This window comes from Onychostoma macrolepis, chromosome 21, assembly GCF_012432095.1.
Source record: "Onychostoma macrolepis isolate SWU-2019 chromosome 21, ASM1243209v1, whole genome shotgun sequence".
Taxonomy (NCBI): domain Eukaryota; kingdom Metazoa; phylum Chordata; class Actinopteri; order Cypriniformes; family Cyprinidae; genus Onychostoma; species Onychostoma macrolepis.
In genome coordinates, this window is record NC_081175.1 from 21,682,815 (window position 1) to 21,709,427 (window position 26,613).

General features: G+C 38.8%; 2 protein-coding genes across 20 annotated transcripts in view; one reads left to right on the forward strand and one right to left on the reverse strand.

Annotated features, from left to right (window-relative positions):
* Nucleotides 1-24,589, reverse strand: part of LOC131528654 (uncharacterized) — a 31,126-nt gene extending 6,537 nt beyond the window's left edge. For 3 of the 6 annotated variants that reach the window (XR_009267910.1, XR_009267907.1, XR_009267909.1), the window contains exons 1-2: nt 24,209-24,589; nt 12,474-13,144 (exon numbers count right to left, since the gene is read on the reverse strand). Coding sequence is in view for 2 of the 6 variants with exons in the window: in XM_058757963.1 (XP_058613946.1) it covers nt 14,982-15,725 (744 nt within the window). In the remaining 4 variants the exon portion in view is untranslated. Of the gene's footprint in view, nt 1-12,473; nt 13,145-14,535; nt 20,660-24,208 lie in introns of those variants that run through there. The other 3 variants (XR_009267908.1, XM_058757963.1, XM_058757962.1) reach the window with 3 other exon arrangements.
* Nucleotides 1-26,613, forward strand: part of celf4 (CUGBP, Elav-like family member 4) — a 117,346-nt gene that overhangs the window by 11,179 nt on the left and 79,554 nt on the right. For 4 of the 14 annotated variants that reach the window (XM_058757948.1, XM_058757960.1, XM_058757954.1 and 1 more), the window contains exon 1: nt 22,145-22,727. The exons of 1 other annotated variant lie outside the window; for it this stretch is intronic. In XM_058757948.1, the coding sequence (XP_058613931.1) occupies nt 22,463-22,727 (265 nt within the window). In that variant the 5' untranslated portion in view covers nt 22,145-22,462. Of the gene's footprint in view, nt 1-22,142; nt 22,728-26,613 lie in introns of those variants that run through there. 9 more of the 14 variants (XM_058757950.1, XM_058757951.1, XM_058757947.1 and 6 more) reach the window with 6 other exon arrangements.

Below are 26,613 nucleotides of genomic sequence, written 5' to 3' on the forward strand. Positions count from 1 at the left end.
AATCTTAATTATGAACATACTGGTTTGTAGTGCAAACAGTTTTACTGTTTACTGCACGTTGTTATTCTTCTCATTATTTCCCGATAGAGGCTAATGAACCGGAAATCTCGCTCGGTCCCTCAGAAATCTATGGATAGACAGATAGACAGATAGACAGATAGATAGATAGATAGATAGATAGATAGATAGATAGATAGATAGATAGATTCTCAGAATGCATTGCATGTGATTTTCTTTTTTTTAAATTGCATTTCAGCAAATTCCTCTTCCTGTCATTCCAATTCAGATTCCATTTAAATTTCTTGTTGGGTGTGGCCAATTCACTTCAAATCAAAATTTTGCACAACCCTTTTATATTCATTATATACCGCAAACTAGTAACCCTAGGGGTTGACATCTTTGCATGTGTGTGACAGCCGTGAGTTTATCAGTGGCGCTTTTTCTCCTGACGGTTTGGTGGGGCATCTGTCACGCCGTGAGCCAGGTGACTCCTGCCTGCTTCCCTACTCTCCTGAAATGCGTATTGACGTCTCGCTTTGCTTCTAAACTGTGTCTTGACAAGGCAGGGGAATCCGAGCCAAAAGGAACAGACTGCAGCTGTGTGAGTTTAGGAAACTGGGTTTTTGGGAGCCTAACCGTACAAAGCCTTCATTTTAATCATTCCTGTCTTGTCCTGATGATGATTCAGACAGATTACATGGAAAAATCAGATAGATCTTCAGAAACAGCAGATTGTCAATGGCTAATTGCTTGTCGTGTATGTTTGGGTCTGTTAGGCCTATTGCAGAAATTGCTTATTCTGCTTAAATGCTAAAGAGCTCCTGTAGCTCAGCTGGTGAAGCATGATGCTAGCAATGCCAAGGTTATGTATACATGTATATTGATAAAATATATGACTAGAAAAAAGTCTGTCCAATACAAAAAACAAGAGATGTAAGGATGATAGAGATTCACACATTGGAATGAGGCGCTGTGAACCACATTGACTCTAGACTTGTTTACACCTGTATTAGCATCTGTCTCGGGTGATTTGATCATGATTGTTCAACCAAAACCAATTGCTGTTTACGCCTGGTATTAACATGCATCTCTAGTGTCCACTTGTGATTGGATTTCATTAAGTGGAGGGTTTCAGGAAAAGATCTGTTGGTACATTTTTGAACATGTGCATTTATATATGACCATTTTGAGTCACCTCGAAACATATTTTAATTATGTGCACTGAAGTTATAAGGAAAGTCTTTACTTTTAATGATAATTGTTTTGTTTCTATGGACTCCAAACCATTGAAGTACTGTATAACTGCTTAAACACTGGCTGAGACTTTTCTTTTTATTTCATAAAACTCAAAATGCGTTTCTGGGTCAAAATGACTCAAATCAATGGAGCAAGTCAGATATACATTGGGAATTGTCCAGTTTTTTTTGTTTGCATAGTCTAGTTTTGGGCCAAAGATTGCGTGTTAGGTAGATGGTCCTTTTAGCTATCATGGATTCATCAAGAGTCTGCCTAAACTGGTTGGATTGGATCACAAGGCACTTTGGATTGTCTTCTTCTGACTGAAATATTGGAGATGGATATTAACTCCTGGTTTCTATGTGAAAATATTTTAAAATATAATTTTAAATGTAATTTAAAATGTGATGGCAAAGCAGACATTACATCAGTGTCACATGATTTGATGCTAAAGAAACATTTCTTACTATCAATTACTATCAATGTTACTATCAATGCTGAAAACTGCTTATTATTTTAGTGGAAACCGTGATACATTTTTCAAGGATTCTTTGAAAAGAAAGCTCAAAAGAGAAGAAATAGAACTATTTTGTGACATTATAAAAGTCTTTACTGTCACTTATGATCAATATAATGCATCTTAAATTAATGAAACTATTCATTTCTTTTTAAAAATCTCACTGAGGGCAAACATTTGAGAGTATTTCAGATTCAATAAGGTTTACAGCCTCTTGCAGTCTATTCAATTTGAACCAAAGATTTGTTTATTGATTTATTTATTTATTACTTTACATAATGGTATTTTGTTCCAATTGAGCTTCAGTTTTCTAACAAATTATTAGGCTGCATGTGACTAAACCTTCATTAACCACATTACCTCTAAAGACCAAAATCATTTTTAGGGGTCATAAGAAGTATAAATACAACTGCATTTGTAATTTTTACAGTTTATGTCATATACTGTTTCCTTAAATGAGGTAGACTGTGTCATAAAATAAAATTCTATGGATTGCAATGATGGCACTGGATGTGTGAATCACTGGAACAGTGTTTGTCACACTGAGCCTGCGCTTTGGTATCTTTCTGGAGATGAAGCCATGTGGGTCTCGGTGTTTCTCTAGTGTTTATTTGGCGGTCCTGCAGCATCGAAAACCCTCCCTGAGCACTGAACAAATTACTGACGCATTAGAGTGAAGATCTCTTTGTGTGTACGTGCCTTTTAAGGAGTGCTGGGAGCCCAGGGGACTGTCCCCAAACTTTATCTCTAATTAATATTGCCCCTCGACAACAACTTACAAAACACGTTCAGGCTATTACCACTCTTGCAGTGGTTATTATGAGTGAAAAATATCAAGTTCAACGGCAGTCAGAGTGCTTTCAAGGCAGCCTGTGAGTTAAGACATTAAGGCGACACTAAACGGGGTCAGTGTTCTGGGATACTGGACACTTGACCTGCTTTTATATGGTAATTAGGTACATTCACGTACAACTCCCATATGGCACAGGAGGAGATCTGATAGAATAAGAGCAACTGAGTCACCACCGCAGGCACTTTCAGACACCTGTGTGTGTGTGTGTGTGTGTGTGTGTGTATGTGTGTGCGCGAGCCTCTGGCCCCGTGAGACCGTGCGCATCAAGGGGCCGTAGTTGACGATCCGTGTTATTTTGGTGTGTGTGTGTATATATGTGCGAGGGTGATCGACATATGGAGGTCATTAGGAGGAGGGAGCACAACTGGAGATGGACCTCAACAGCTGTGTCCACATTACATACATCTGTTTCAGAGATAAAACTCAGTGTGATCTAAACAGAGTGTGCGTGTGTGTGTGTGTGTGTGTGTGAGAGAGAGAGAGAGAGCGAGAGCTCTTATGTAAGGAGGAAGTGCAACTTTTCTCGCTTTCCATCAAGTTTCCAAGGAAATAACCTACTGATGTATCACATTGCAAAGCATTTCTTAATGAGTTGCATTTTACTGGATTTCTGCTAATTAAGATGTTTGAGAAGCCAATTACAGTAAATATCATCTTCCTCTGCCTCCCTAATTACAAATAGAGGAGGTGGAAGGATTTGAAAAAGAATAACAGTCCTTTATAAAAGATTTGTCCTTTCATCTTAAGGGTTTGTTTGCAGACCTTATTTGCATACTCTAGCAGTAGACAAATAAAAAACAGAAATCTAAATGTGGACTTTAAATGATATTTTAAACTCAATAATTACTACAGCTGCAATTAGGCCTCAAAAAATTTTGTGATTTTTTTTTTTTTTTAAATCGCTGTTAGTTAATAAACTTTGTGTCAAAGGTTTTCTTCTGCATTTATCTGAAATGAATTTGAATATACACTCTTAAAAATAAATGTTTATATTAACATCTGTGGTTCCATGAAGAACCTTTAACATCCATGGAACCTTTCCAGTGGTTCTCTTAAAAATAAAAGTGGTTTTCATAGCGATTCCATAGAACAACCATTTTGGGTTCCCCAAAGAACCTTTTAGTGAACAGTCCTTAAAAGTACAAAATAATCTAAAGAACCTTTTTTCCAAAGGAATGGTTTCATGGATGTTAATGGTTCCTCATGGAGCCACCAATGGCAACAATGAACCTTTATTTTTAAGAGTGGGAAAACGTTCTTAGATTATCAAAAAGTTATTCACACTAAGAAAAAAAAATGGTTCTTTTAAGAACTGTTCACTGAAAGGTTCTATGGGGAACTAAAATGTTTGTACTGCACAAACTCATACAGGTTTGTACTGTATGAGTAACAAACACAAAGATGAGTAAATAATTCTAATTTCATGTAAACTAACCTCTAATTTCTGACTCTAGTCTTTGTCTGTCAATGTACATACTGTACTATAAGAATAAAAACAACACCATCTCTAACAAAGAATTATTAACATGAGTCTTTAACAAAGAGTGGCAATAACCTCATTACCCATAATTCAACTGACTACTAGATTGCACCGTTTTAGCTTATGTCTGCTGCTAATTTGGAGGAAAGATACTAATGAGGGTGTTTTCAAGAAAACAGTGAGCAATCTCTACATCCTGTGAAAGTCATGAAATTATTCATTTGCTTCTCTCCCTCTCTCTCTGCCCCTCTCTCTCCTTCTCTCATTCTGTATTCTGCCGGCGCATTGCACTTATTGTATGATAATACTGAAGGTAGCTTGTTGTGTTATCTTGTCTACAGTCCATATATAAATGTTAATGTCATCTGTGCATGACTCAGACACACAGAGAGAGAGAGAGAGAGAGAGAGAGAGAGAGAGATTCGTGCAGAGCACATTTCAGGTTTGTTGCAAAAGATGATGCAAGAGCGCTGTTAAATTCAGTCACTGAACATTTCCATGGATATAGTGAGCACATTATAATCAGTTCCTCTTTAGTTTAGCAACTTATGTTCACCCACAAATGAAAATATTGTAATTATTTACTCACTACTTCATGTTTTTTCCAAGATATATGACTTTCATTCTTCTGCTGAACACAAAAGTAGATATTTCATGAAGACCATGAACAGCTACAGTATAGTCACCTTTAACTTTCATTATACATTATGAAATATTTATTATTAATGATGTTAATACTGATGATGATGATAATGCTGATAATATAAAATATATTCAAATTAATATTACATATGTGTGTGTGTATATATATGTATATATATATATATATATATATATATATTTCTAGATTTAATTATGTAAAAAAATGATTTTGTGTGATTATGATCCATCTTCATCTATCCACTTTGCATACATTGATATATATATATATATATATATATATATATATTGTTTTAATTTTATATATATAAGTGAAACACATTTAGCATCAGAAGAAAGAAGTGTTTGCCTCTTTGAATGTTTATTATCGCATTTTAAACAAGCACTATCCGCTTTGCATACATCGAAAACGTCAGCAGTTTCTCGAACAGAAGTGAATGTTAGCAGGGCGACTCTTTGAACTAGTTGCAGTGACTTAAGACGACAGAGTGCAAACCGGTTTGAAGATATCTGGCAGATGCTCCTTGAGGAGCTATGATGAAAGAGCTATATACTGTGTGTGTGTGTGTGTGTGTGTGTGTGTGTGGCAAATGTACAACTATATCTTTAAAATGAGTCTTGTGGCACTCTCTGTGTGTGTGTGTGTGTGTGTGTGTGTGTATCAGGGGTGGGCAGCGCTTCGCTACCGTCTCCCGGGTGGCTGGCATTTGATGCAAGCTATCTCATCATTCCCCATTCTCATGCTAATGAAGCTAAAGATCATGGCTGTGACGGATGGATGGGTGGAGTGAGAGGAGGGGCTGTGGGAGCGCGCTGTTCGGTGTCACTTGCTATCCTGACACACACACATACAGACCTGTCATCAAGAGCACCATAAGTGGGAGAGCCAATGAACTCAACTGAACTTAGTCGAACATTCAGGGTCACACTGTCACAAATGAGTTAGCTGTAGTTGGCTGATTGGTTGGTTAAAATGTCTCAGGTTTTGTATAGTTGTATCGTCAAGAACAGATAGGAGGACTGCTGATTTCACTGGACTTGCTCTTAGATATGTACTTTGTTTTTCTGAGATCTCTATGGGCAGCTGGGTTACTTTATTTAATTTGTAACCTTTCAAAGCAGTACTATTGCCATGTGTGGACAAATTTTGACTAGTTTTGATAGTGTTACACACTTTAAATGTTATGTGCTGCATTAACAATATGGTCATTGGTCACAATCTAGCAATATTCTCCCCCTTACATGCATTGTCTCCCAAAAATTAATACTCTAATTCAGCAAAGATGCAATAATTTGATCAAATGTGACAGTAAAGACTTTTACGTTTTTACAAAAATAATTATGAATGCTGTTCCTTTGACAATTTTAATTCATCAAAGAATCCTGAAAAAATGCATTCATTTCCACAAAAATGTTATAGCACAACTGTTTTTATCATTGATAATAATAAGAAATGAAATGTTATTTAGAATGATTTCTGAAGGATCATGTCACACTGAAGACTAATGAGTAATGAAAATTCAGCTTTGCATCACAGGAATAAATAAAATTTTAAAATACATTAAATAAAGAACAGTTGTTTTAAATTGTAATAATATTTCACAGTATTACTGTTTTTATTGTATTTTTGATCAAATAAATGCGGCCTTGGTGAGAATATGAAACTTTTTTTCAAAAACATTTTTTACTTTTACACTTTTACCCAAACTTAAAATTCTTTTGATATAATTTTAATAATTATTATATCGTTTAATGATTTTTGTATATTTTATTTAAAATTGTAATTTGATTCTAAATATCGTATCTTCGCCAGACAGGAAGTTTACAGATCCTAGTATGGCAAAGGCTTATGAATATTAATTAGCATATGTGTTTGTGCAGCCCAGAAAGATTATGTCAACATGACCTCCTAATTAATATTCATGAGAATAGCCATCATGTCATAAATAGCTCATCATGCCCACCACTTTAAAACATGCCTTTTTTGCAGCCACAACTCACAGATGTTAAGTAAAATTGTGTCTTCTGTCTGTGAAGCGTACAGGCTCTCTGAAATAGAAATATGGATGGAACTGTGTCCCCCCCACCACTCATCCAGGTATGTTTTCTTGATGTCTGCCTCTTTCTAACAATGCTTTTAAGAAGCAAAGCCAAGTCTAATGGGTCGGGCAGGGTGCCAGAGAGAAGGTCGCGTCAGGGTCAGTGGATGTTAACCTCCTAAAGAGCACCCTGGGGCCTGTTCTAAATATACAGCATGTGAGCGCGGCATCTCAGCCCCGTCATTAGATAATGGCGTTGCAGTTACTCCACGTTTTCCCAGGAGCGGAGTGAGATTAGAGCGTGCCAATAGCGAGGACATGGCCCATGTCAGATGTCAGAGACGATGGGTTGGATGTCTGCAGACACAAACATTTGCTCTTGTAATCCAGTAGAGGTCTTTGTAATGCTGTTTAAGTGCTTTAAGTGTAGGTGTGGGATGCCTGGTGAGGTCGGACATCTAATTGACCCCATTTCCTCTGGTTTGTGCCACATTAACTTGGCAGGAGACATTGCACATTGTAGTGTCGCCTGGAAAGACTTGCACTCACTTGACGTGCTTTCAGTGGAGACAATGAATTTGTCCAACCACAGTGTTTTACAAATGTAAAGAATCTCGTTTCAGAATGCAAATTAAATGGCTGAAAAATGTCTTGAAGATATTTATTCTATTTTGCTGGAATAATAGCATGTCTGTGCTATTGTTCAAATCAGCATTCTTGAGCTGTCCTCATTTGTTAAAGGTGTTTCAGACAGCCTGCTGACTAGTTGCTGTAAAAATTAAATATAAGCTCAGTTTGGGTTACATTAATAACGTCTCACAAACTGTCATGCCTGCACTGCAATTAAGTCTTGGTATACTGTTGTGATATGTTTTAGTTGTGGTTGTCAAGCCATATGTTAAGTGCATGTGTAATTCAGTTTCACTATGCGGTTTTTATGCTGGTTTATGTGGTGGCTGTCAGTCAGGCAAATTTGGATACAAGAACACATAATAACATTAATGTGCATAGGATTTCAATTTTTAGCCAGCAGATTTGTCTGTATCATCTGAAACGCCAATGAGAACAGCTCAAGTAGACTGATTTTCACAATAACATTGACATGCTTATTATCCCAGAAAAATAGAATAAATATCCAGAGGCTACTAAAAGTATTAAACTACATTTCTTAAGGTGTTAGGATTTTGTTGTTGTTTTAACATTTCCCCTAGTGGCAAAATTAATTGAAATTAAATTCAAAAATATATACAGAATGATAAAAATATATGCAATATAAATAAATAGGGTTGTTCCGATTCCGATACTAGTATCGAAAATTCCACCGATACCACAAAAAATTCTGGCATCGGTATCGGCGAGTACTTGAACCCATGTACCGATCCGATACCATTTTTAAACAAGACCTATAGTTATGCGCGCTAGCTTTGCTTAACGCTACAAATCGGAAATCAATTCTTCTTCGCTGCTCAGAATGCAAACACAGGAAGTTGTGCTGTGTTGCCACACAAGCAACCACTATTTAGAGCAGTGAAGAAAAATTACAAACGTGCTAGCACATTGCCAGTAAGTTAAATCACTCGCATATGCGACTAAATCTTCACCCTGGGTGACTAAATGATGTCTAATATTAGCCACTGGCTAATAAATGATCAGATTTTACTGGGAGGCTATGTATAAGTTTAGCACAGATATATTGTCACTCGCTGAACACTCTGAGCGCTTCAGAGTTTCTCTCTCCGTCAAGCGATCTATTTTTCAGTTCATCTGAATGAATGCGCAGCGCAGCTGTATTTGACGTACCGTAAGCTCTAGTGTGAAGCGCACGACTCGCCGTCGCTTTGCTTTTTTCCTCACACGCAGAGAGGGAGAGGGAGCGAGGGAGTCTTACATGTAGCGCGTCAATTCTGCATGGTATGTAAACGTTATTCTTTGTTGTATTTTTCTGTCAAAATAACGGAGTTCCTTTGGAATTCTTCAGCTTAACTGCCGGGTTCTCCGGTAGTAGGCGGAACTAATGTGCAAACGACAATCTCATTGGCTGGCGCTCACCTATTATCGTCCCTGTTTTGATTTCAGCAAATCCGTTCGAGCCAATGCAGACAACGTGATTAATATTCATGAATCTAGCAGCTCGTTAATCCTTAGTGCGTTTTATATTGTTCTTAGTTGAATTCATAGTATGATTATTATCTTATCAGTATTATTGATATTTTTTCCCCATTTTTACAGAAACACTGAATGACCAAAAAAGCACCACCACTGGTCCTAAATTCAGTTAAAATTACTCGCCAGACTATCTATCTATCTGTCTATCTATATATGGTGAAGCACACCCTAAAATAATTGTATCAATTCATACAGGGCTAGTAGTACATACAACTGTATAACCAGATACACACCCGGGTATCGGATCAGTACTCGGTATCGGCCGATACCCTGAGCCTAGGTATCGGAATCGGTATCGGGAAGGGAAAAAGGGTATCGGAACATCTCTATAAATAAATAAATATATTTATACTAGAGCTCTGCACAGGCCTCAAATATAGGCCCTAGCCCAGCCCTGGCCCGAGACGCTCAGGCCCTAGCCCGGCGCTTGTCCACCAGCTTATCAGAATTCTTGGCCCGAGACCGACCCGATCCTGTCTTTTTTCCCCTTCTCCCAAAACAGCTTATACTACTGTTTCAGCTATTAAAATAGTTCAGTTTTGTATGTAATGGCAAAGTGATTATATTTTGTTTTGGTTTTTTATTAAATTAATTTAGAAAAACATTTAGAGCATTTTTTTGTTTGTTAAATGTATGTTTTTGTTTTTTAAAGTAACGACCAAGCAGCCAGTGAGTTGATCATAGCCTATGTTTGATCAATTTTGCCTTCTCAATTCATCACGACTTGCCTAAAATAAAATCTATAGATATAAAACAGGGTCACACTTTATATTAGGTGGCCTTAAAGGTCCCATGGCATGAAAATTTCACTTTATGAGGTTTTTTAACATTAATATGAGTTCCTCTAGCCTACCTATGGTCCCTCAGTGGCTAGAAATGGCGATAGGTGTAAACCGAGCCCTGGGTATCCTGCTTCGCCTTTGAGAAAATAAAAGCTCAGATGGCCCAATCTGGAATCTTCCCTTTATGTCGTCATACAGGGAAAGGTTACCTCCCCTTTCTCTGCTTTGCCCGCCCATGAGAAAATGAGCCACTATTTATTTTTCCTCGAGAGACATCATGGCTTGCAAACGAGCTAAGCATGGCAGTTGCTCAGTGTTTGGATGTACACGGTAGCAAATCAGAGCAACATGAAAAGCCAACAACTTAGGCTAGCATTAGCTACATGATAATAACTGTAACAGCATACATAAACAAACCAGCATCCAAAAAGCAGCATGTCATAGGACCTTTAACTACAATGTACTTACTTAAAAAAATAAGTACAATGTACTTATTGTGGTCATACTGTATTGCAAAACACATTTGCTACTATTGAAGTGGGATACGGGTAAGGTTAGAGACAGGTTTGGTGATATGGGTAAATTTAAGGGTGGGTTAAGGTGTAAGGGATGAGTCAACAGTGTAATTATAAATGTAATTACATAAATTAATTACAGATGTAATTACATATAGGTATTTTTTAAAATATAAGTACAATGTAAAAGCATGTATGTACACAATAAATGCATTGTACCAAATGATTAATTTAAATGTAAGTACACAGTAGTTAAGGCCACCTAATATAAAGTGGGACCTAAAACAGTTCAACAATGTTAGTTTAAACATAGAACCTAGATAAATGTGCGCTATTAGGCGCATATCCAATCATTTGTGCACAGAGTGGAAGCGCGCTTTACAGGACATGTAAGCGCCAGTGCGATCACTTGCATTTGTTTCAGTGGAAACAACTTAAAATATGCCGTAATTTTTGCTCATAAAGTTAAGAGTAATACATAATTCAGAACTGTAAATGGTCTACTTTTATTTGTGTGCACTAACGATATCAACAAAATGTTTTTATAAAATAAAGAAAACAAAAATGATGCGCTTTCTGCCGTCTCGGTCTTGAACAGGAGCGCTTCACAAAAAATGAACCGAAACTCAGCGAATACATGCCACACAGGCATGATAAATATATCTATTGAAAGCTTTAAATTACTACTTAACTAAATAAAACAAATTGAAAACAAAAACTCTTTCATTATGTACTCCATAAAGATGTCAGGATCGGCAACTTTATCCTTGCCACACTGACTCAGAAAACAATTCAAATATCTCCTTACTATTACCCCCCGGTACATTCATGGTAATTACTTTTGCTGGTGCTCTGCAGCAAGCTTTAGCCTATTGCGTGCGTTTGAACACAGAACTCTTCCAGCTATGCTTCCAGTGCTGGACACTAAACACCGTCCGAGCCGCTCTTGACAGTCGCGGTAGCACGGTCTTGTGTTGTTTCCACCAGCCCTGCAATTTCATCACCATAATTGATGGATGTATAAAATATCAAAAATAAGGAGAAGCCTAAAACAGGCCTGATGCCCGTCCCATGTCTGAACTATGATGTGAAAATTGTCCCAAAGCACGGCCCTAGGGGCGTAAAAAAGTCTGAAATGCAAGGCTCTAATTTATACAATACTGTATTACTACTATTGAACTTTAAAATAAAGTGCACTAAGTTTGGGGTATGTTTTTTTTAAGTCTCATATGCCCACCAAGGCTGCATTTATTGGATCAAAAATATAGTTAACAGTAATATTGTGAAATATTATTACAATTTAAAATAATTGTTTTGTTATTTTGTTTTGCTATTATTATTTTAATATACTTTAAAATGTAATTTATTCCTGTGGTGGCAAAGCTGAATTTTAAATTATTTTAATTGTAATATACTGCTCAAGAAACATTTATCACCATTAAAAACATTTAATCTGCTTTACATTTTTTGGAAACCATGATACTTTTTTAGGATTTTGAATACAGGACAGAATTTATTTATATTACTGTATATTTACTGTGTATATCTGTGTATATTTAAATCTAAAATTATTCAATATTAATTTTTTTTTACATTTTCAGTAAAAATAATCATGAATGAAATAAAAATTCAAACTCTTGGGCACAGTATTTGTGTGTTCATTAATTGGAATCATGTTTTAATTTGACACATTTGCATGAACACAAATATGCATGAACACAAATATGCATGAATTGGTATATTTTGTAGCTGAGATTGAAGTGGCATGCTGGTCTTAAAATAATAATAAAAAAAGATATTAAATTGGAAGTTCTGATACACTTCTTTAGTGTTTTTTACCTGTTAAATGCCTTGAAAGCAGGCGAGAGCTGTAGTAGTAGTGTACTATGCATACTATGACTGAAAAACTGATGTGATTTGTTTCTTGGTGGGGCCTATAATATAGCTGACACTCATCTGCACTTAATCGACGCCTGTACGCATTATATTGTCCCATCTCTATCCTAAAATCCCTTTTAACGGTGTATTCTGTTGCATACTTTACACAAAATAAATGTATATGGTTCTCACAAAGGGTCCCCAAAGGGCTCCAAGTAATTTAGCTCAGCGGCAGTATTTTAAAATTCCCCCTGGGTCTTTTTAAAGGATACAACAGTTAAAAAGTACAACAGGTTGTTTATGCTTTCTTGTAGCGGCTGACAGGCTGGCTATTTCCACAGAAATACCTCATAAAGCATGTCGGCGCTTTTTCCATTGTCACCTTTCTCTCCCTTTGGAGTGGTTGCTGCCCAGAAACAGCACCTGAAACATAAACACATGATAGGAAGTTTATGGTGTCTTCGGAGTATTTGAGACTGACTGATTGTCCAATCATTTCATGTAATTGCTTGCACCTGGTTTAGCAGAAGGAAAATTGGTCCTGAGTGACTTTGCTGTCTCCGTAGGCACAGTTTTTCACTTCGAAGGAGCCAACGTTGTCACTCGTTGCAACGGTGCAGTCATTTCATCTCTTTCTCTTTCTCTCTCCCCCCTATTGGAATGGTCTTTGGCAGCACCATGTGTTGTATTTCCAGCAGTCGTGCTGAGCCCCAGGCCCTCCGCTCGCTTCCATCGCTGTAGGGCAGTAGCAGGTGGCTTCGCCCACCTCTCTAACACCTTCCCAGGGGAGCAATCAGGGGCTCTGTGGGGCCAGACACCCAGACACCACAGTCACAGTAAAGAGCGGCATGGAGCTGACATGACAGCGAGGTGACACGTCTGCCTGTGGCACAGGTGCTGTGAGACAGCCGATGGGTCAGAGGTCACAGGATTCCAAACCACTGATTAAAGAGATGGGACTGACATGAGGAGAAGTTAGAAGCCACATACAGGTGAGAACCTCTCTCTCGGACTAATCCTGGTGGAGATAAAGTAACAAGGAGTTCACATGTTGTGGAAATCATCAGTATGCATCATGAGAAGCATTTATGTACGGTGTTAAGAAAGAAAAAAAAAGTGGTTGGACGAAGGCAAACAAATCCCCAATTCATTTTCTTAAAGGGATAGCACACCCAAAAATGAAAATTCTTTACTCTTATCTGTATATTTGGTGATTTATGTAATATCTAAATATACAATGGTTGCCAAAATTGTTAGAACACCTGACAGATCTGAAAATATTTACCTTTTTTTCCTCCAAAACATGATTTAATTTTATAATGTTCATGGAACATGCAGATGGTTGCTCTGAGCATAACAAATATCAGATGAAGTGAGTCCACTTTTATCCACTTTTAACTTTAATATTTGGTATGTCCACCTTTTTCAGCAATTACAGCAGCACATCTCTCTGGCATAGTGTCGATATATTTCCTGAGAACTTCAAGACTGATGTTATCCCATGCCTTCTGCAACTCAAGCCAAAGGCTTGAATGTACAATAGATTTGTCCAGTTTAACTTGCCGGACTTTGAGTGTGCCAGTCCATCGTTTTCAATGTTCCTTCCGTCGCAGTTAGTTCTGACAATAGTTTGTTTTTTGGTTATTGTAATGGCAATTCAACAAAAACAACTGAAACCTCTTAAATATGCCAAGTGTTCTAATTTTGACCACCACCGCTGTATATGTATATATATAGTTTTTCATGTTAATTTTTTATTGTTGTTGTTGTTAATAATAATAATAATAATAATAATAATTTGTAGTAGTAGTAGTAGTAGTAGTAGTAGTAATTATAATAACATCATTATTATTATTATTATTATTATTAATATTAACATTAATAATAATGGCCTCTTAAATATGCCGAGTGTTCTGACAATTTTGACCACCACTGTATGGGTATAGATATAGTTTTTAATGTTAATTTGTTATTGTTAATAATAAAATAATTATCATTATTATTATTAATGATAACATTATTATTATTATTAACATTAATAATAATAAAATCATTAATATAAATAATATCATTATATATTAGATTTTTATATTAGATATTATTGATAATATTAATTATAATGTTAATGGTATATTATTTATATGTAATATATTATTCTTAATGTCAATTTTTAAAATGTTTTTATGTCCACCAAGTCTACAATTATTTTATCAAAAATATAGTAATTGTTTTAATATGAATATTTTGTAACTATAAAAATATTACTGTCACTTTTGATCAGTTTGATACTTTTCTGCTGAATAAAAGAAGTTATTTTAAATAAAAAAATCTTACCCTAAAATTTTGAACAGTAGTAGATATGTAAATTCGTATTTATGAAAGATATATTATATTAGTGCTGTCAAATGATAAGATGTGTGTATTGTGTATATTTATTATGTAATAAATACACACACACATACAGTATAGTATTTTGAAAATATTTACATGTATATACATTTATATATTTATATTCTTATATTTTATTGTCACGCTCAGGTCAAGGAAAGGCACACGAAGCCAGCAGTAACAAACAATAACCGACAGCGCATTGAACAAAGGAGTGAGCTTAAATGAGGCAACTAATGAGGGCAACACAGGTGCAGGAGGTAAACTGATAATGAACTAAACAAGATAAGAAGATAACAAGAATTAAACTAGGACAGGAACAAAACCAAATAAGGGCAAACAGAAAAAGGAAACACAAAAGGCAAAACTCAAGTCCATAATTGTGACAGTACACCCCCTCCCCGGTAGGCGCAACCTCGCACCGTGGCAGGACACACCAGGGCAGTGATGACAGTGGGAGGAGCCGTTTAGGAGACAGAAAAAACCAGGGAGGAGACGATGGAGGAATGAGCCATGGTGGAAACAGGAGGGACTTGGAGCAGAAGAAGCCAGGAGGGACCCAGACCCCAGCCAGGATGGCGGCCCACAGTGGAGCCGACGGAGGGAGGAGCCATGGTAGAGGAATGGCTGACGACTCCAGGGGGCTGACTGACCGTGGCGGAGCAGGTGGTGGGGGAGCCCGAGGTGGAGATGGAGAGCCGCAGAGCCAGGGCAAATGGGAGGATTAGGAGGTCCAAGGCGGAGCAGTAGGCTCCGGCGACCAAGGTGGAGGCGGGGATCCGGAAGGCCGCGGTGGAGCCAGAGTGACAGAGGACCAAGGTGGAGCCAAAGGGAAGGAGGAGCCTGACAGAGCTGAAGGGACGGAGGGACAAGGTGCAGCCGGAGGAGTGGAGTCCTGAGGCGGCGGATGGATCGATGACTGACCAAGGGACGAGGGAGCCCAGCGAAGAAGGTGGACTGAGGAGCCACGGTGGAGATGAGAGAGCTAGGAGCCATGATGGAGCCGCTGTGTCAACTGGCCGAGGCGGAGTCAGACGAGGGATCCTCCAGCCACGACATCGATGGAGACTGGCAGACCCGCGGCGATCCCACCGCACAGATGGTGGGCTGAGGGTGAGCAGAGGGACTGACAGGATGCAACAGTGGTGGAGCTGACACAGGAATGACAGGAGGAGGCAGTAGAGGGAGGGCGGGTGGGAATTTGTCAGCATCAGCTCTTTCTGGGATGTTGTGTGCTGTCCACACACAGCAGATCGCAACTCCCAATAGTAAGAGCGCAGCGGACAGGGAAACGACCTCCCTGGTCCTTATCATACAGTCAGATAGTTCAGGGCAGATAGGAGGTTTAAAGCATGGCAGAAGACAGGGCATATCACTATACATCCACATCGAAGTCTATTATATCCTCAGAGTCCAGGGTACACTCACCCTCAGCAGTGGTGCAGTGGACGGGGCTTTCCTTCGCCCCCGCGATCTCCACAACTATTTCCACCATCGCTTGTGCTGTCAGCTCTCACACCTGATCAGACACTTGGGGCTCCGGCTCCAAGACGATCATCAGCTCTGTCGCTCCTGATGGCAATGGCGATGGCTCAATGACCGCGGTAGGCTCTGGCTCTCCGTCTACGGTGGGCTCAGGCAGTTCCACGCAGCGAGGTGATGCTTGGCTGGGCTCTGGGTCGAGCTTTGTTGATGATAGCCTCCCTCCAGCTCAGTCCTGTGGTGTATACATGCATATGTTTGTATTTATATATACTGTACATAATAAATATACACAGTATACACACATATATTATGTAAAGAAAAACTTATTTTGGATGCGATTAATCGTGATTTTTTTTGAAGTATCACTTTAACAGAAGTCCTTCAAACACTGCTGTCTGATGCGGGGATGTAGCTTAGGTCACTGCCATTTTGGTCTTTTTCTCAAAGAGAGCTCAGCTTGTCTTCTGAATGGGGATAATGTTGTTTCAAGGCTGTGTTTTCTTCTACAATGGGGTAGAGGAGTCAAGAGTCAGCTGAGAGTTGTGACTGGGGATTTAAGTTTGAAAGAAATGCCCAACTGTGTCAAGTGGTAAAGCGCTAATCTGTTTTCAATACTGCACTAACAACCAACAGCTCCCCTCTGATGCAAAAAAATCTCACCGCTCTCACGATAAGCAGCTCCTCTAGAGTAAACAATAATTAAAGAGGAAAAACTCCACCAATCCATGCTTTTATTCATTCCATATATGTGTCCCTTGGTATTGATCCAAATAGCTTTTTTCTTATCAGTAAAATCAGATCCTTTTCTGCAACATAGCTGTTAAATTTATGAAATTCAAGAGTGGTTTTCTGTTAAGTTTCTCAGACTGGCATGTACCATAGTCTCAGTGGATCTGATAATTATCACCTGTTATATGCTTGCTTGGCTGTTGTTTGTATTTGACTGGAGTCACATGACTAATTTTCTTTCTGCTTCCTCACATTTATAGCTTCCAATTAGCTAACTCTGCATCTTTTACATAGCGCCGCTCTGTCAAAGGTTTTTTGGAGTTCTGTGTTCCTCTGCCCTTTTCCTGCTCGTCCTCCTAAATTACACTGAGATGATGAACCGCCTCCGAGGCTCAAGGCTCTCTGAGATTTAGAACTTTGTCCTGGATGAAGGACAGGTTAGGAGAGACATTAATATGCAGAACAGGTAATATCAAAACCTCAACGTACTTTACGGCGGCTGGCACACATTATCAATCTATTTGTGCAAGCTGCCCTGCAAGAATTTCATTTGCCACTCGTTTATTTGCCTTCCTCAACAATTACACCGCCGGAACAGGATTTGATTCAAAGTAATGTTCCAAGGGCACAAGTTATTTCAGTGCACTCTATTGTCAAAGAGTGAGGGGTGTCAAAAAAGGCTTTTGTTACTTTCAGTATAATATTATAGCAATCTCTTTCGAGTAAAGCCATTTTAGAAGGGGTCAGTTGATACACTATCGGCCAAAAGTTTGAAATAATTACTTTTTGAATGTTTTTGAAATAAGTCACAATGCTTACCTGTCATGATAGGCTGGAGTTGACACACATACATCATGAGTAGACCCGACAAACACTAACTGAACAGACTAGGGCTTTTAAACACAGGATATTTGGAAAAACACAGGTGCCGGGAATAACTATAGACGGGGAAGAAACTGGGTCATGGAACACATGGGGAGCAAAAACACAACAAAACAGTCCAGGGGCATGACATTACCAAAGATCAACAGTAAATATTATTACACTTTAAAATCATTTTCTATTGAAATATATATGTATTTTTTTATTTAATTTATTACTGTGATGGCAAAGCTACATTTTCAGTAGTAAATGTTGATTTAGTGCTCAGTTTTTATCAGTGCCCAATTAATGGTTCTATTATCATCAGTGCTGAAAAGTTTATATTGTATAATATTTTTGTGGAAACTAGCATACATTTGATGAATAAAAAGTTCAAAAGAATGGCATTTATTTAACATTTTTCTTTAAAAAAAACTTACTTACCCCGTACTTTTGAATGGTAATGTGTCACAGTTTACACAAAATATGAAGGAGCACAACTGTTTCAACATTGAAAATAATGAGAAATGTTTCTTGAGCATCAAATCAGCATGTTAGAATGACTGAATGACCACGTGACACTGAAAATTCAGTTTTGCCATCACAGAAATAAATTACATTTTACAATGTGTTCAAGTAGTAACAAGTTATTTTAAATTGATATATCAGAGAATTTCAGCTTTTACTGTATTTTTGATCAAATCAATGCATTCGTTGGTGAGCAAAAGACACTTCTTCATTAAAAAATGTTAATTATTCCAAACTTTTGACCAGTTTTGACTAGTTGTGCCTCAGTGAGAATATTTCAGCACCATGGACAGCGGCTTACTGTTGTTCCAGCAGCCATGCAGAAGCATGAAACGACAGTGCATATTTTTAGCAGCAGGCCTGCTGTCGAAGAAAATAACATTTGAATTTATTATTTATTTCTTGACGGAGAAAAAAAAAAAAAAGTATGATTGTCATTTGATTGTAAGGCTCATTCGCATAGACATACCGCTGAGATAAAATTTTAGGATGAAAATGCGAGACTCTCCTCTTGAGACCACTCCTCTGCTGAAATTTAAATTGGAGCATTCTGGTTCCACTCCAGGTTCATCAAACCCCGCTCCCAGCGACCTACAGTGCTCCCTCTGTAGACCAATCGGTCTGTAAATTACCCACTAATTGCGTATGATTATTATTATCACGACGATGGACGTGCTCATCAGGCGCTTTTCATTTGGGCCGGCTTGAAAACAGCGAAAGAGACGAGAGAGGGGCGAAGAGAAAGACTATAGGGAATAATAATGGCAACATAACTTATATAATCGTTGCGATACTACGCAGTGAACATAATTACAATGATTTGTGCTAACACATTTCGTCCTTGTATTAAAAATATGGCTCAAGGCAAGTCGGGCATGATCTCAGGTAGCACGGCCCCAAGGGTATGCTTGCAAAAGCGAGCACAGTGCCCTGCCAAAGAAAGCGGACTGACTCAGCTGGGCTGGGTTATACTGACAGTCCGAAATGACATTAACGGGCCATTACAGCCTCTGAGTGCGGTAGGTGAGAGGGCCACGGAGTGTATTTCGTTTCCTTTTTAATGCTGCTTTGGACCGCATCCAATGCTTTAAAATCGCATCGTTAAGGCCAAACACATACAAGATTATACTGTGTTTTAATATTTGCCCAGTTGACCTTTGGGCGGAGAACATGAAACGATAAGAGATGCAATGTAGATACAAGAGCAGCTGAGCTATAAATTACTTACTTGGAAAGATGCAATTAAGAGAAATCGCTCTTCTAAGAAACATAGCATGATGCAATTCATTGCATTTATTGTATTATTGTGAACTCTTAAAAATAAAGGCTGCACTTAGGACCAAAAAGGAATTTGCAATCAGACGTCATAGAAAACCTTACACATTCTACAAAGTTTAAGTGTAAACTACTTTTACATTTTTTTTTCTCTTTCATGTTGCATTTATTTTTTTTATTGTAATATATCTATTATATTATATTTTATTTTATTTTATAAAATATATGTGCATTGAAACTTTTTTTTTATCCCAAGAATCATATGTCCAACTCAAGAATGCAGTGAAATACAGTGAAAATAGTTCTTGGTCTTTTTCTTTTTTTCTTCTTCTTTTTTTTTTTTTTTTTAAGAAACTTTATTTTTATAGAACAAAATGTGCTTCTTAATATTTAATATCTAAATATTCTATGTAGTGAAGAATGTTCTTTTTAAAGATCCTTACACTAAGAAAAAATAAATAAATAAAGGTTATTTTAAGAAAGAACCTGAAAGGTTCTTTGGGAAAATAAATGGTTTTTCTGTTTCATTGTTGTAAAATCCAGTTCTAGTTCTTCTTGAAAACCTTCATTTTTTAAGAAACGTATCTCTTTTCTTTAAAAAAAAAAATAATAATAAAAAAAATAAATAAATGGAAAGGTTCAATGGAGGTTCTTTGTGGAACTGTAGATGCCATCAAAGAAGCCTGTAGATGCCTTTGTTTTGTATGAACAGGTTACATTTGGAATCATGTTGGGTCGCCACTTGATATACCAATGCTAAATTTGAGTTCTGATGCAAAACTAATTGAGAATCATTGTTCTGAACAGCTATGTCATGGGCTTTTCAGAGCATTCAGAAGGCCTCCTCTAAAGCGGTTTGTTGTTTTCCTCCATTTTGAGTTCGCTTGAGCGCTCCTACCTGCCATTGTGCCGGTGCTGAACACATGTACTCCTGTTGTTCTCCGTGGGCCTCGTGCTCAGCAGGAACTCTGAAGCAGCCTACAATTTCCCATCATTATGAGCAGGTGCTTTGGTCTCGACAGTGGTGTCATTGTCAGCATGAAAAATGCTGTGGTTGTGTGCTCTGGTGTGGAAATTGGAGGCTTGCATGCAAAGTTTGCACATGTGCACACACGGTTTGACTGTCAACAGCGGTCCGTTTCATGGATAAGTGGGATTTCGGAGTTGTTCAGGGCTCAGGATAGATGTTTGGAGGCGTCACTCAAACCTCCAAGCAGTCTTCATTACATCTGTTCAGTCAGTCTTCATTACATCAGGGTTGATTTTCCTGATCAGAAAGAACAGCAGATCTCGGTAGGTTCATTGATGGGGTTATGTTATTAAATTGAAGAGACACTTAGCATTTGGCTTCAGTGAAAGAGAGTTTATCACTGAAGAAAATGCTCTGTAGTGATTCACAACAGCATTTTTGTCTGATGAAATCCAAAGACACAATGAAAGTGAGCTCCTAAGTGAAACGATGTGACTATAAATAATCTTTCAAAGAGTACTTAAAATTTCTATACTGTCAGCTATTGACCCATTGCTCTTGAATTATTTTCCAGGGATGTACAAAATATGGCCATGCTTTAATTCTACTCTAAATGCTGCCATAAATGATAATCAGTCAAAAAATGTTTTATGATAAGATTTTAATAGCTGTTTGTAATGGCCATTACAATAGGCATTGGTTATAAACTGTATTGACATCCAGATTGTGTGTGTGAGTGTGTGTGTGTCTGTTTACACACACATACACAATGGGGGTCAAATGTCTCTTATATGCTCACCAAGGCTGCATTTATTTGATCAAAAACACAGTAAAAACTGTAATATTGTTAAATATTTTTACAATTTAAAATAACTGTTATATATTTAGAAAAAAGCGCAATAGTATTTTATTGCAAAATGTACTTCAAATGTACTTCAACTTTTGTAGCATTCGTAGATTGACATATCCGTCCAATCTAAAAATGCATTATGATGGCACCAAATGATCAAAACCACACAAAACACCCAGATAAAAGCGATGCTCGCTGGAATGAACACTAGGACTGAACGGGTTAAAGGTTGCTCTTTAGGAACCAACTATATGATACAGATTTGTATGTTTATTACCCCATTCCTGAACACACACACACACAGTCACCTCCCTGCCCGTACACACCGCGCGGAGGAGCTCACAGCCCTCTTTCTAGCTCGTGCATTTTAAAAGAGACATTGCCTCGATTAAACACAAACACATTTTTGTATTTCTTTAAATGATAAGTAAAAATAATCATAACGATAAAATTGAAATGATTTATCCCGGCGAGGTTACATGCATAAGGCTGTTTTTGTCTTTGCACTTTCCGAGCGTTTCAGCACTGGCGCTGTCCATTAGTTCCCCTCGAATTTTGGTGAATCCTTTGATGCTTTCCTGAGAAATGCATTTAGGGGAACATTATGCATTAGAATGCGTTGGAAAAATGAAAAAAAAAAAAACAATGCATACACGTGTTTTAAAATAAACAGATTGAATGCCACTATGTACAAGTCTTAGTTGCGTCATTCACAAGGCAGCGTACAAAGAACCGTGTAAATGTGATATTTTCTTTATTTATAGTCCCTCTCCTTCGGCGGAACATACCATGTTCCTGTATAACGATGAGAGGGGGAGCGAGCGCGTCGTGTGACATAAAGGGAGCTGCTTTTTCTTCTCTTCCTCCCCACTGCACTGAGCGCGTTTGAGACAGCCCTGTCGGTTTAAACCGGGAGGACACCCATACCGACTTCTCAATGCAAAAAATAAAAGGGTAGCTAGAAGCAGGGGCGAGGGGAACGGAGGTAAAGCGAACGCTCTCGGTCGGTCTCTCTCTCTCTCTCTCTCTCTCTCTCGTTTTTATTACATGAATGAATGAATTGAGTAGTAAGGGACACGTACAAGGAAACACGCCTCCGCCTGGACGACCAAACGCGTTTGATATTTGACTTGTGTTCAATGGTACGTGTTTGCATCTGTACATTTTCGGCGAAAACCAGAGTAGGACGTCTCATCCCGTCGTTTGAAACACTTCAGAAGGCGTAGCAGCTGAAAGTCCTCGCGGTGAACATGGCAACTTTAACGAACGGACAGGTGGACGCCGCGGTGCACGGAGGAGCGGCCAGTACGAACGGGCTCGTGAACGGAATAAGCCACACGCACAGTCCCGCGAGCTGCGCCACCATTCCCATGAAGGACCACGATGCCATCAAACTGTTCATCGGACAGATACCCCGCAACCTGGACGAGAAGGACCTCCGGCCGCTCTTCGAGGAATTTGGCAAGATCTACGAGCTCACCGTGCTGAAAGACCGCTTCACTGGCATGCACAAAGGTACGTTTCGCACTCGGTTCCTGTCACTAGAATGTCTTGATTTGCTTTGCCTCCGTTTCCATCATAAAATCGGATGACAGGCTTGGATGTACTGGCTGTTTTTAATGCATGTATAAATGTCACGCATGAAATGTGTTAGGGAATTGTTCATTCATTGGCGTACTATGAAAGTTAAGTATTGATTTAGAATTGTTCCGTCGCCAACACGAAGCGAATTTTGTTAGATCGCAAACGGTACTTCGGGGTTTTTACGCGAGCCTATTTTGAGGTTGGGGGTGGGTTTTTCACACTTGAAATTGACGTATCTTATTTTGTGTTTCACGCTGTTCATACTATCTTGCTTAGTTGTTAATTTTGGGTAGACCGGTTTTGAGATTTCCACGGTGTGCATTTGTAACGTTCTTGTTTGAATATTAACGCTGGACAAATACTACACGCTTAATAACTGCTTGTTCATCTGTGTGAAAAGTCGCTATGTGGAGCAAAATAAAATCGTCTATTCATTATTGTACTTAACGCGTTTGCCTTCGCCGTTCGACGTTTTTAACTGTTTCCCCTCAGTCGTGGAGGCGCGTGAAAGTTTTAGAGACTGTACAAAGCGCATGAATTTTTAATGAGGTAAGAATTGAGGCAGGTTATGATTGGTGTCTGTTGCTAAACAACTCGCCGTAACGTTTTAATGTTAGTGTAACGCATTGTCATGCATAACCATAACCCAGGTTTAAAAGTAATGCTTACCCCCTTCCAAAATTGCAAGTGTAGAACGTGTGCTTAACCCAGGGTTAAAACTGGCCTTTACACGGTGTTGAGAAAGATGTTAACCCAAGGTTAAGGGTAGTGTGAAGATCCCTGTAGAAGCTGCCTTGAGGTCCAGCTCGCTTCGTAAGTCCATCAGAAATTTTCCATTGAGGCTTCTCTCTCTCTCTCTCTCTCTCTCTGTCTCTGTCTCTGTCTCTCTCTCTCTCTCTCTGTGTGTGTGTGTGTTCAGGTTTTGCCTACATTGTGCTGACTAGATCTTCGTGGATAGAAAAGCCTGAGCTCTACAGGCTTTTCTGAGATTTGGTGAAGATGGAAAATGTTATTAACTCTGTATTAAAACAATAGAAGCCCATAGAAAGTCCCTACCATGGTAGAAAAACAAATGTGTGTGTACTCTAGCTTCTGTAAACATTTCCCTCAATTAGTTTTCTTTAGAGATTGTGTTGTGTGCACAAAAAAACTCTTGAGCCTTTTGTCTAAGAATGATCGTGCAGGAACTAAAGGTAAATGGCAGCCATCAAGACAATGAAAGAGTACATTATGAGCAAGGATAGGATCTGTGCTGAAAGGCTCTGTCCAGTAACCTCTTAATTGGGGTTGTGTAGTCGTGATTGTTCCTGTTCTATTGCTTCACAATAAAATATTAATTTATGATGACAGTCCGCACAATAGCATTTCAGCATGGTGTGTTCTAGCGGTAACAGCAGCCGAACTATAATTACCTCCTGCTTATCTTCTCCTCGCCAGTTGGTGTCATACGCAGCAACTCGCGTCTCCGGTTTGGTCGGCCACAACTGTGCCTTGTTTGTGTACTCGTCTGCTCCTGCAGTGTGGTAATTACTGCTGAAGCTGTGTACCTGTGGTGTGTTCGGAAAGATCAATTCCTGAAGACCTCAGCCAGGGGTCCAAAGGGGGTCTCCCTAGGAACATCATCCCAGGGGTGTCATTATTTCACAGGCTTGTCTAATTGATCCCCAACCCAGAGGACATTGTTTAGGGTCACATCGGTGGCTAATTTACCCATCCGGCCCTGGGAGCCGAGGGAAGAGCTGCGTACCCCAGCCCCAGGGATGTAGTCCCTCTGTTGTAGTAAACAAAGCTGTCCTCTGTATGTGACTAGCAAAAATGTGGCTTTGAGAAGCGGGTCTGGGGAGGGTAGGAGGTTATCTTTTATTAATAGCACCGCTGGAGTACTCCCCGTTCGGTGGTTAATCATGTTGCTCGTGAACTATGGGGAGTCGTGCCGGCTGATTCTAGGAACTGTCTCCTTCCAGCAATATATGGTCCTTTGTACCCATCCCCCCACTGCAGGGCCCCGTGTTCACTAGTGTGGTCGTCAGGCCTGCTTGGTTCCATGTTATAACTGAGTTACTAACTCGTTCACTCCCTCTCCACTACATAAGCACTGGCGTCAGTGTCTCTCAAAATCCATTTCCCTTTGGCAGCAGTGCCGTTCTCTCCGTACCCTGGAGTACACTGAGGCCTGTCCGCTCTGGAGCTCTCATTGCTTCAAGAACTTAATATGCTGTTTTGTAAAACTGACCTTTCCCTTCACTTTCAGAAAAAGTAGTGCATTTATAACAGCTTGTCACTGGGCCAGTACCCTTAAAAAGTGTACCCTTAAAGGAATAGTTCACCTAAAATTAAAATTCTGTCAACATTTATTTATCCTCATGTTGTTCCAAAACTGCATACATTTATGTATTCTGTCAAAAAGAAGATATTTTGCCTCTATGCTTTTTTTTTTCTTCCATAAAAAGAAGGTCCCAAAAGATCTTTTGAGTTCCACAGAAGAAAGAAAGTCATATAGTTTTAAAACGACATGAGCGTGAGTAAATGATTACAGAATTTTCATTTTTAGTTGAACTGTTCCTTTAAAGTTGGCATCAAACAGAATTTGCAGTCGTCTTTTTTCCCCTCTCCTGATGTAAATCTCAGTGTAAATCTCAGTGTAACAGCTTCTTGAAATGAGGAAAAAAGGTAGGGCAGGGCTTGTTTTTGTCCAGTGAGAATTGATTGGATCATTGTTCGCTAATTGCTGTGATTTCACGTCAGAGTGACAGCTTGCTGGATTGGAGGGATTGTTGTCTCGTCCTCGTGCCAGTGTACACGTCATTAGAGAAGTCATGTCGTTGTGAGGGAAAATGAATGTTAATGGCATATTCATTTAAAATTATGGTGTGCACAAGTGAATAATTTAAAATAAACACTGCAATATGCAATTAAAAAAAAAAAAAAATTGTCAATTTTGATTTCATGATGACTTCAAAGGATTTGCACCAGTGACAAGTTAAAAGCTACCAAGCTTTCCCTAAAACAATTTTTTCTGACAGTGCCTCCAAAACAAATTATTATTTGTTAAAGCTCCATAAATACTCTAGTCCTACAGTTGTCTGCCCTCCTTGATCGCATTGTCTTGTTTTTCATCATTATAGGAAGTTCTCCATCTTGGCACTTCATCCGTCTCCACCTCCACCCACTTCCTCTCTTCACACGTTATCACCTCCTCCAGCCTGCTGCATGTCTCCGCCGTCTCTCCTCTCCCAATCATGTGATTTCTCTTTCCATTCACAGGCTAGAAGGGGTTTTGTCATCCATTTATTCACTCACTTACCCTCCCACACACATCGTTCAAGATTTACCATTACACTCCACACTGAGATGAGGTCCTGAGAGCAGGTCTGCAGCTCTCTGTTGGGGTCTCAGGATAACGGAAACGGCAGAACCTCGAGCTTTTCAGTGCAAATATTGGTGTCGCCTAAAGGCGGTTTCTGATTGGTTAGATGTTGACACGACAGACTGAGGTGGTTTGGCGAGCCAGCATGAAGTGTCCAGATCACATCCAGACACAAAATGAAAATTCTGTCATTATTTACTCAGCTTCTTGTCGTTCAAAACCTGTATGAGTTTCTTTCTTCTGTGGATCTCAAAAGAAAATATTTAGACAAATGGCCATACAATGAACTTCAGTGTTGTTTGGATCCCATTGTTTCCCTTGTGTGAAGCAGATTTGGAAATGACATGAAGGTGAGTAAATAATGACTCCATTTATATTTCTGAGTGAACTATATCTTTAATTGCTAGCGGTGCAGTTTTAGTTTGTCTCTCATTTTCAGCAGATTCTAAA